At 32.6% G+C, this 11,067-nt stretch overlaps 1 protein-coding gene across 2 annotated transcripts in view; it reads left to right on the forward strand.

Moving 5' to 3' along the window:
• Positions 1 to 11,067, forward strand: part of LOC106884520 (phospholipid-transporting ATPase ABCA1) — a 287,667-nt gene that overhangs the window by 157,487 nt on the left and 119,113 nt on the right. For both annotated transcript variants that reach the window (XM_052969717.2, XM_089355446.1), the window contains exons 16-20: positions 1,760 to 1,982; positions 3,977 to 4,198; positions 6,862 to 7,066; positions 8,322 to 8,447; positions 9,918 to 10,095. In XM_052969717.2, coding sequence (XP_052825677.1) covers positions 1,760 to 1,982; positions 3,977 to 4,198; positions 6,862 to 7,066; positions 8,322 to 8,447; positions 9,918 to 10,095 — 954 coding nt within the window. The remainder of the gene's footprint in view (positions 1 to 1,759; positions 1,983 to 3,976; positions 4,199 to 6,861; positions 7,067 to 8,321; positions 8,448 to 9,917; positions 10,096 to 11,067) is intronic.

Here is an 11,067-nt window from a genome sequence, read left to right on the forward strand (position 1 = left end):
ACAAGGACGTATTTAGCATGTCATTTTGTTGTTTCTGCCATCTCACTATTCTCACTAAATTGATTTATTAGTTAGCCACAAGGGTAAATTCCAACACAGAAAATGTATAATCAGTCGACTCCAGCTTGTTACGGATATTTATGTTATCCACCTCGTTAATTGGTATTTATCTTATCCATCTGAGAGAGTTGAATAGGATGTATAAACTTGGAATGCAGAAGAGCAAAACAACTATAAAATATTTAGTAAACCTCTGCATATGTTTAATATAATTAAAACACAGCCCTTATTTTTCTTTCCATGTATTCATTAATTAATTTGTGCATTTGCAAGAATTGTTACCGTGCACAGATGAATGCATTTATTAACAATAATTATTCGGTCATGAAATTGTGTATTTTAATCACAACTGAATTGAGTGCATCAAGAAGACTAATGTGCTTTGCTCAAGGGTTGAAATTTGCTTCAGGAATCTATTTCAAGCTTTGTATGATGGTAATGTCTGGAAGGAAAATGAGACCAAAATGGAAATTACAAAGTATCATGAGAAAAGATCTAAGCAGCAAGAACATTTTGAACAATATACTAAGGCTAATAAAACCTATGATAATAACTAATTGTGTGGATGTGAGACCAAGGTATGCTCTAACAAAACAAAAAACTTTCAGCTGAAATTGTCAGCATTCAAAATTAGATGATTTTGTAGAACACTTGGCTTTACATAGAAGGACTATCAGATAAACCAGCCAGTCTTAGAACAATTTAATATGTTGGTTGGGAGGAGAGAAGGATTCATAGAAAGAGTTAGAAGAAAAATGTAGTGGTGTAGTCATTTACAATTACAAGCATATTTAAAAAAATAGAAAGTTATAATAGAAGGCAACCAAAAAGAGATTAACTCACTGATACTGAGACATAAATTAGGGTTAGGGTAGATACTGAGACATAGAAATCCCAAGATTGATGGGGGTGAAAATTATTGGTAAAAAAATTCATATTGACAGAAACACTAAGGAAATGATTTGAGTCTGATGGACATTATACAGTCTTCTGAAATGTTTTAGTTCAGTTTTATTGGCTGTTTTAATGTAAGTTATCAACCAAAATGATTGTTCTTTGCTTATATTTTAATATGTTCTATCCACTTATAAAAGTAAACATTCTAGGATCACAGCAAATTTGGAAAAATCTCAAGTAAAGTCAAAATTAGGTGATCATTCAATTGACAGCATATACTTCCATAAAATTTGGTTTTGATTCCTAATACCTGTTGAACAGGACTAAATATACCAAAGTTGTTGATGGTTATCTTAAGAATAAATTTGTAAATACATATTTACATAAAAACAATGTCTCAGGATGAATATAAAATGTGTATGAAAGAAGGAAAAGTTCACCACTCAGTGGGAGTTTCTCTTTGTACATGACCTGGTCTTAATGTTTTCTCAATGAAATTCATATCATATTAATGTCTTTATATTTACACTCTCTACCTTTCAAGATCATCTTTATCTTAGTTCCTGCAGTTTGTGCCTCACTCTTGTTTTGATTTTAACTCAGTTGAGAGACCACATTCATATTCTGTTATTTGATGTTCAGAGAGAAATGTTGGTTTGTGTTTCACCTGGTGCTCACATTTTTATTCCCTTTTACCCACAAAACTGATTTTTTTTTTTTTTAAATGTATATAAGGCTAAATATATTTTATGTAGCTCACCTAAAGAAATTGTTTTTTCTTTTTTTTTTTTATTGTTCACAGATTTACCAAAACCATTTCAAAAAGCCTTCCATTATTTATGGTGCTAGCATGGATCTTTTCTGTTGCAATGATAGTAAAAAGTGTCGTTTATGAGAAGGAAAAACGTTTGAAAGAAGTGATGAAGATTATGGGTTTAAAGAACAACGTTTACTGGATATCTTGGTTTATTGATGCCTTTGTAATCATGATGTTGTCGGTGATACTTCTAGTTATAACATTGAAGGCAAGTAGTGTTTAATCCTCAGCAAGCTTCTCAAACCTGCTAAACTGAAGCTAGCAAATAAATCTTTTTCTTTAAAATAACAGTTTTTGTTGTAGATTAGTTTTAACTTTTTTTCTTGTATTTCAGTACTATGCTGTTTAATTTTATAATTTTAAAAAATCACTAATTAGTATAAACATAATAAATAAGATGCATTTGTCAATAACAGATTAGTCTTATTAATGTCACGTAAATGCATTTCTAAGCATGTTATGATTTGTGCCATACACTGCAAGTTGATGAGATATTTGTTTAGTATTGAATGCCTCTATGCCATACAGCAGACTGTTGTACCTGATCAGCATACCTGTTTACAACTAGAGTAACTAATCTAGTGAGAGTTAAGTGTCCTGACCATAGACATTGCACAAAACTAGCAAGAGTATTTAAACTCTCACTCTTTAGCCCTTTTGAGACTAAACTGCTCATAATTGCCCTTGGTTTTATAGTACAGACTCCCTGTTTTAAAGTGATCTAAATTAAAATTTCCTATTAATTTATGTTCCAAAGATTAGTTTATAAATGACAAACTTATTTCACTATTGTAATGTCTGTCACCAGAACATATCAAAAGATATTCATATACAGGCGTAGGAGTGGCTGTGGTAAGTAGCATGCTTATGATCCACATGGTCCCGGGTTCAGTCCCACTGCGTGGCACCTTGGGCAAGTGTCTTCTACTATAGCCTTGGGCCGACCAAAGCCTTGTGAGTGGATTTGGTAGATGGAAACTGAAAGAAGCCCGTCGTATATATGTATATATATATATATGTGTGTATGTGTCTGTGTTTGTTCCCCCAACATCGCTTAACAACCGATGCTGGTGTGTTTACATCCCTGCAACTTAGTGGTTCAGCAAAAGAAACCGATAGAATAAGTACTTGGCATACAAAGAGTAAGTCCTGGGGTCAATTAGCTCGACTAAAAAGGCGGTGCTCCAGCATGGCCACAGTCAAATGACTGAAACAAGTAAAAGAGTAAAGAGAATAGGTTTTATGTCAGTTTGACAATGAACTAACAGTTGCAAATAACTAAATAAATAATTATGAAAAAAGAGAAAAAAACTATGTCACTAAGTAAAAACGGAGGTACAGAAGGTGATGTTGACAAGGAATTGTGTTTAAAAATATGTTGTTCTGTTAAATTCCTTAATTTTGTTTTCAAATTGAACTACTATTAAAAGTCTCAAACAGATATGTTTGTACTGCATTAATTTATGTAAAGGCTCATATATTAATATCTAAAGTGTCAATCACATGTAACTGCATATGATTAATATGAATTAGGCTATCAGTCTCTAAAAGCAAGTTGAGTATGACTACCTAATGCTATAATCAAATTTGATCAATATCTAATCATATTAGACTTAGAAATCAAAATATGCCAACAACTATTATCTACTTTCAATTCATAAAAATAAATTCAAAATACCAAAACACAATTGTTGTTTCCTTCTGGGAAAATCACGATATGCTTTTCTTAAAAAAATTCTTATTCTCCTCTTCTATCTCTATTAAGGGACAACAATTTCACCATTCTTTTAGGATCAATAAAATAAGTACCAGTTGAGCACTTGGGTTGATGTAACACCCTCCCCCAAAATTGCCACCTTGTGTGATTTGAAACTCTTCTCCTCCTTCTTCTTCTTCTTCTTCTTCTTCTTCTTCTTCTTCTTCTTCTTCTCCTTCTCCTTCTCCTTCTTCTTCTCCTTCTTCTTCTTTTCCTCCTCCTTCTTCTTCTTCTTCTTCTTCTTCTTCTTCTTCTTCTTCTTCTTCTTCTTCTTCTTCTTCATTTTGGGGACTTAGGTTGTTAGTACTTCTACTTCTTTTGAATTTACACTCTCTTATATTATAAATTCATCAGTTAATATAAAAATGTGTTCTAATGACTACAAATATTTCTCCAATAAATTCAACTTCTTTTCATTCTTTTTTTTTTTTTTTTTTACATTTCAGGGTGGTCATGTGATTGAACATTCAGATGCTGGTTTGCTCTTCTTATTCATGCTCTGCTTCTGTATATCAACCATTTCACTATGTTTCTTGATCAGTATGTTTTTCTCGCGTGCCAACTTGGCTGCCGTATGTGGAGGGTTTATCTATTACATAATTTACCTGCCATACAACATGTGTATGCAATGGGAAGATTATATGAATATACATTGGAAAAGATTTGCTGTAAGTAAAAAACAAAAAAATTTAAAGTAAATTGTGTAGAAAATTTTTTGGGTTTTTTTTTCAAAATTTCTATTTTAATATCCTTTGGATGTAATGAAAATTTAATAATATTAGTTTTTAGTATGCATTTAAAAAATTATTATTATTATTAAGATTATTTAAGGCAGTGAGTTGGCAGAATTGTTAGCATGCCAGGCAAAATGCTTAGCAGCATTTCATCTGTCTTTACATTTTGAGTTCAAATTCCACCAAGGTCGACTTTGCTTTTCATCCTTTTGGGGGTCAATAAATTAAGTACCATTTGAACACTGGAGTCGATGTAATTGACTCTCCCCAGAAATTCCTGGCCTTTTCCCAAAATTTGAAACCATTATTATTATGATTATTTAAAGCAGTGAACTGGTAGAATCGTTAGCACACCAGGCATTTCATCTGTCTTTATGTTCTGAGTTCAAATTCTGCCGAGGTCGACTTTGCTTTTCTTCCTTTTGAGGTTGATAAATTAAGTACTAGTGAAATACTGGAGACAATGTAATTGACTGATCTTCTCCCCACTAATTTCAGGCCCTGTGCCTTCAGTAGAAAGGATTAGTGAGCTGGTAGAATTGTTAGCATGCTGATAAAAATGCTTAGTGGCATTTCATCCATCTTTATGTTCTGAATTCAAATTCCTCTGAGGTCAGCTTTGCCTTTCATCCTTTTGGGGTCAATAGCATAAGTACCAGTTGAACACAGGAGTCTATGTAATTGACTTACTCCTTCTCTCCAACTTACTGGCCTTGTACCAAAATTTGAAACCATTATTATTATGATTATTATTATTATTGTTGGGGTGGCAAGCTGGCAGAACCATCACCATGATGGGCAAAATACTTAGTGACATTTCTTACAACTTTATATTCTGAGTTCAAATTTCACTGAGGTCGGCTTTACCTTTCATCCTTTTGGGGTTGATAAATTAAGTACCAGTTGAGTACTGGGGTTGATGTAATCGACTTACTCCCTCCCGCAAAATTTCAGGCCTTGTGCCTATAGTAGAAAAGGTTATTATTATTGGCAAAATCATTAAAGCATTGGAAGAAAATGCTTTGCAGTATTTGTTCTGACTCATTACATTCTGAGCTCAAATTCTCCCGAGGTCAGCTTCACTTTTTATCCTTTTTGGGTTTGATAAAATAAAGTACCAGTAAAAGTACTGGTATTGACTAAGACCCTCTCTGTCTAGAGTTGCTGGTTTTGTGCCTAGATCAGAAACCATTGTTGCTGCTTCTGTATAGAAAATAATTTTATATGATTAATTAGCTCAGGATTTAACTTTAATTACATAACTAAAAATTATTCATGACAATGTATATTAATTGTTCTGTTCATTATAAAGATTCAGCTTTAAGAGAGACACTAGTTTTGTACACACACATATTAATAATAAAGCTAGGTTTTACTCCACTGACATTGATATTTGTTACAAACATCTGCTTGTGTTTTTAGGTAGCACCAACACTTCATTAAGACTCACCAACAATTTCACAACAGCTTAGAATATTAGCCAATGTTTTATTACATGAAAAAACTAATTTAATTAATTAATAAGCAGTTGATAATTGGAATTTTCCAACCACTTCCCATAACCTGTAGCAGATCAGATATATTTTCACTGCAATCATATTTAGTTCTCCTTGATTCTTAGATTGATGTCAAAAGCCAATGACCTACAATAGTAAATAAGTTAGTGAGAAAACCTGAAATTTTCTTTATGAATATTTAGTCATTTCAGTTAAGAAATATTTTTTGTCAACTTGGAAAATGATATTTCCAAATAATGTTATTTTTATTTTCTTATTTAAGACCATAATAATTACTAAAAATGTTTGGTCTAATTTGAATTGCTATAATACCTTTTACTAGATTAAGTAATTTAATTATGCAAATATATGTTTATTGCTTTTTATTTCTATGTTCTTTACATCTATAAAAGTTATAGATTACATTCATTTCACGTTGCTCCAGTCCATTCAGTTGTAGAAATGAGTTTAGCCTGAAGAGAGATGGGCTCTGCCAGGCTTTCTTGACTAAGATACACTGTATGGCTGCAATGCCCCAATGACTCCCAAGGGGTTTAGGGACTTGTCATTGCTCTCCATGAGACATCAAACTGTAATCACTGCCAGTTTAAGTGTGCAGAGTGGCCACAGATCAAACTGATGGGGAGAAGGACTAGTTGACTGAGTACAGTATTTCATAAACAGTTTATTGTTGTTTTACTTTAAACTCTCTGCAAATATTTTGTCAGGTATTTGAGCAGTACATTTAATTCTGTACCATCTCAGTTCACTTAATTGTTTGAAACAGACACCAGATCCTCTAGAAATGTTATCTAATATAGACAAGTGTCCTATCTTACACCTGACTCTTTAAACCATGAGAAACATTAACAAAAACCAAACTGAAATACGGTATATTTGAAGCTATGGAACTAGGATCCTGTCTATGCTATAATTCATATTATATATTTTGGTCAATTAACATTCAAACATAATACTTTTATTATATTCATCATATTAAATGAAAGATACTTTGAATAAAAACCCATGTATAGAAGTAGATTGTATGAAAAAAATTATAATACTGCTTATTTAAATAAAATGCTGGATTCTATATTGCAGTGTCTCTCTTCCAATGTTGCCTTTGGATTTGGTTGTCACTATATTGCTCGGTTTGAAGAACAAGCAGTCGGATTACAATGGTCAAATATCAATAGTAGTTCTATGCCAGATGATAAATTTAGCATGCTTCAGTGTATGTTCATGATGCTTCTAGATGCTTCGATATACTTACTTCTCAGTTGGTACATTGAAGCTGTGTATCCAGGTAATACATAGTTCTAATATATTCTGAAATATTATTTTTGCAGACATGACTATATGGCTAAGAAGTTTGCTTCCCAATCATGTAGTTTCATGTTCAGTTTCACTGTATGGCACCTTGGGCTTCTACGATAGCCCAGGCCAATAAAAACCTTGTGAATGGATTTGATAGACAAAACCTGAAAGAAGCCTGTTGTATATGTGTGTGTGTGTGTGCATATGTATTTATATGATTTACATGTATGTGTGTCTGTATGTGAGTTCATATTTCCCTCATTTTCACATGTGTTTGCTCACTGGTTGTAAACAATAGCTTCACTGATGTTGTCCTTTGTTTACAATCCACTGCAAAAAGCATATTTGGGATTCTCAACATGTTACATGACCATTGTAAACAAAAGGCTCTTTCATACAATGTCATCTGTTTCGACTTCTCTGTCTAAAACATTTCTATGTTGTTTATTGTTTGATAGTCTGGGAAATAATTACATTGCTTGGAAACAAGTGAGGGTTTACAACTGGAAGGGCATAAGGCTATAGAAAACTCTTCCCAACATATTCTCATGTGAACCTTGCAAACACAGTAAGAGTAGATTTTAAAATGAGGAGGAGGAGGTGCCATTTGTACATTACAACAACAATTTCATTTATTTACATTATTTACATTTTATGGATATTTCTCCTCATCTTTGTTGTTAACACATTTCGGCTGATATACCCTCCAGCTTTCATGAGGTGTCTTGGGGAAATTTCAAACCTGGGTTCTCATTCCTAAGGTATTTTTTCGATGTTGTTGTTGTTATTATTATTATTATTATTATTATTATTATTCATCATCATCATCATCGTTTAACGTCCGCTTTCCATGCTAGCATGGGTTGGACGATTTGACTGAGGACTGGTGAAACTGGATGGCAACACCAGGCTCCAGTCTGATTTGGCAGAGTTTCTACAGCTGGATGCCCTTCCTAACGCCAACACATTATTATTATTATTATTTCCCCAATGAAACGTGTTAACAAACAAGATGAGGACAAATATCCGTCAAATGTAAATAATGTACATAATTCCTCATCTCTTAAATATAGAACAACAATTTCATTATCTTTGATAATTCTATGAAATTATTCACTACCAAAATTTAAAAGTTAAAAAATTTATAATTTTGAAGAATTCTCTCTAATTACATGCCTGATTTTTATTTCTTTGAATTGTTGATTTCATTCATTCTTTTTTTTTTTTTTGTCTTCTCTCTCAAGGAACATATGGTATTCCTCGGAAATGGTACTTCCCTTTCCAGAAATCTTACTGGCTTGGATATTCGTATAAATATACTCAAAATGTTTCAATGCGTAAAACCCCAAATGTAGAACTTTCTCAAGAAGGTTTGTTGTTAAATTTTCTTATGGTTTTGAATAATAACACATCATAGAAAATATCATTATACATTCTATGTACATAATTTTATTACTGTTACAAGCATTAAGAAATAACCAAAACTCAGACAACATTCAATGATACTGCTCATCTAGCTGTAAATTTGTATAAAGCACAAGTTACATCATAATAACGATTAATGTTTTGGCTCTGCCATTTTCTATCTCACCTGACTATTGAAGCTTTGTTTAAGTTTGTGTTAACATGTTTAATGTAGCCAAGCTTTTAATCTCACACTACATCCTGTTGGTGTGTGAATAGTCATTCTGTGTTCATTTAAATGGCTTTTGAATTTTCATTTTTATGATATCATGATATTTATATGATATGATACATTTTAAAATGTCTTTCATGAACTATCAATTAGTAAAACATTATTTTGAAATATCCTTCTTATAATGGTTATATCTTTGCCATTTAGAAGTCCTTTGATATGGTAACCAAATAGTTGTTATCTTTCTGCTATGTTTTTTTATTTCTAATATATCAATTTTGAAATACATTTCATCTTTTATTTTATAAGTTAATTTAAGACAGCTAGTTGGCAGAATCATTAGTAAGTTTGATTTTATGTTGAGCAGCATTTCTTCTGGCTCTTTATGTCTTTGGTTCAAATTCCACCAAGGTCAACTTTACCTTGATGAAATAAGTATCGATGGACTTTGAGGTCAATAGAATAGATTAGCCTTCTCCTTTAAAATTGTTGGCCTTGTGCCAAAATTTGAAACCATTCTGTAAGTTAATATGAAAAGTTGAAGGTAAATGGAAAGATCCCAAATGCCAGATTAATTTAACTTCCTATATACTTTTATTGTCCCACCCAGTCTACTTTGTAAAGTGATTGACGTTTGGAAGAGCATCCAACCACAAAAACCATACCAAAGCAGATCTAGCTGATTCTGGTGCCACATAAAAAGCACCCAGTCCATGTGGTTGGCATTGGAAGGACATCCAGCCATAAGAACCATGTCAAATCAGACCTAACTGGTGCTGGTGCCTCATGAAAAGCACCCAGTCCACTCAATAAAACCATTGGCATTAAGAATGGCTGCCAACCATGAATACTATGCCAAAACAGACAGTGGAGTTGGCACAGTCCTCTGGTTTGCCAGTGCCTGTCAAACTGTCCATCCTATACCAGCTTGGCAGACAGACGATGAATGATAATGATGAAGATGAGTTTCGAATATTGTTTATTCCTTTACTCAATAGAAGTTATAAGTGATAGTTTACATCTTAGCAGGCCACAGTTATAGAATCATCCTAAAAACTGAAATTATTTCAAGAGACAAAATTGCAAATTGTTTCAAGAATGTAATTCTTACTTGATGTTGTGATTTACCAACACATAAATTGTTCATTTATTTCTTGATTTTTTTTCTTTGTATTATTGTCTTCTTTTTCTTTCAATAATTCAGTTTCAGAAAAAATTGAAAAAGTTCCTAACACCTTCAAAGTTGGTGTAGAATTAAAGGATTTAAAGAAAGTTTACAAAAAAGGACAGCAGCCAGCTGTTGATGGTCTAAGTCTCAAGTTTTATGAGGGTCAAATTACATCTTTTCTTGGCCACAATGGAGCTGGTAAAACCACAACTGTGTAAGTAATTATATTACAGTGTGCTTACATAAATATATGTTTCTTTTATCTTTCACTTGGTGCTTATTCTATCAGTCCCTTTTGCCAAGCTGCTAGGTTGCTGGGGATGTAAACACCAACGCTGGTTGTCAAAGAGTGGTGGGGTGGGGCCAAGAGGACAATCACAGACACACATGCATGTGCACACACACACACAGACATGCAACAGGCTTCTTTATGTTTCTGTTTATCAAATCCACTTGCAAGGTTTTAGTTGGCCTGTGGCTGTAGTAAAAGACACTTGCTGAGGGTATCTCATAGTGGGATTGAGCCTGCAACACTGTGGTTGGAAAGTAAACGTCTTATCCACAAAACTACTGTTTTTTTTTTTTTTTTGACTACTTAACCCTTTGGATACCCTCCCACTTGAGACTGTCTTTGGTCCTATAATATAAACTTCCTGTATTAAAGTGCTTTGAATTAGAACTTTCCGTCAAATATATTAATTTACATTCCAAACACCAGTTCAATAATGACAAAGTTATTTTAATAAAACCATCATAAATTTTTTAATTAATTAAAATAAATTTGTATTTCAAAAGAAATATAGTTCCAAAAGGGTTAATGAATATAAGATGATCTGTTATTTAAATATTATTGATGTAATAACAAACTAATGTAGCCTTGATTATCAAAATAGAGAAGAGTTAAAAGAAAATCACTGCTATTGACCAATCTCCACACTCAGAGAAAAAGTGACCTTTATAAAGATAAAAAGACTAACAACTATAAAAGAATAGGCTAATACTACCAATGAATAATTCATAACAGATAATGTCTCATGTATTAGTACCCAGCACTAAAATACCATAAAACTTAAAGTGAACATTCTTCTGATTCATTTCTATATTTTTAAGATGAGAAATTTATATTAAGTTGTTGGCACTCCGTCGCTTACGACATTGAGGGTTCCAGTTGATCCGATCAACGGAA

The sequence above is a fragment of the Octopus bimaculoides genome, chromosome 7, assembly GCF_046866305.1.
Source record: "Octopus bimaculoides isolate indiv1 chromosome 7, ASM4686630v1, whole genome shotgun sequence".
NCBI lineage: Eukaryota > Metazoa > Mollusca > Cephalopoda > Octopoda > Octopodidae > Octopus > Octopus bimaculoides.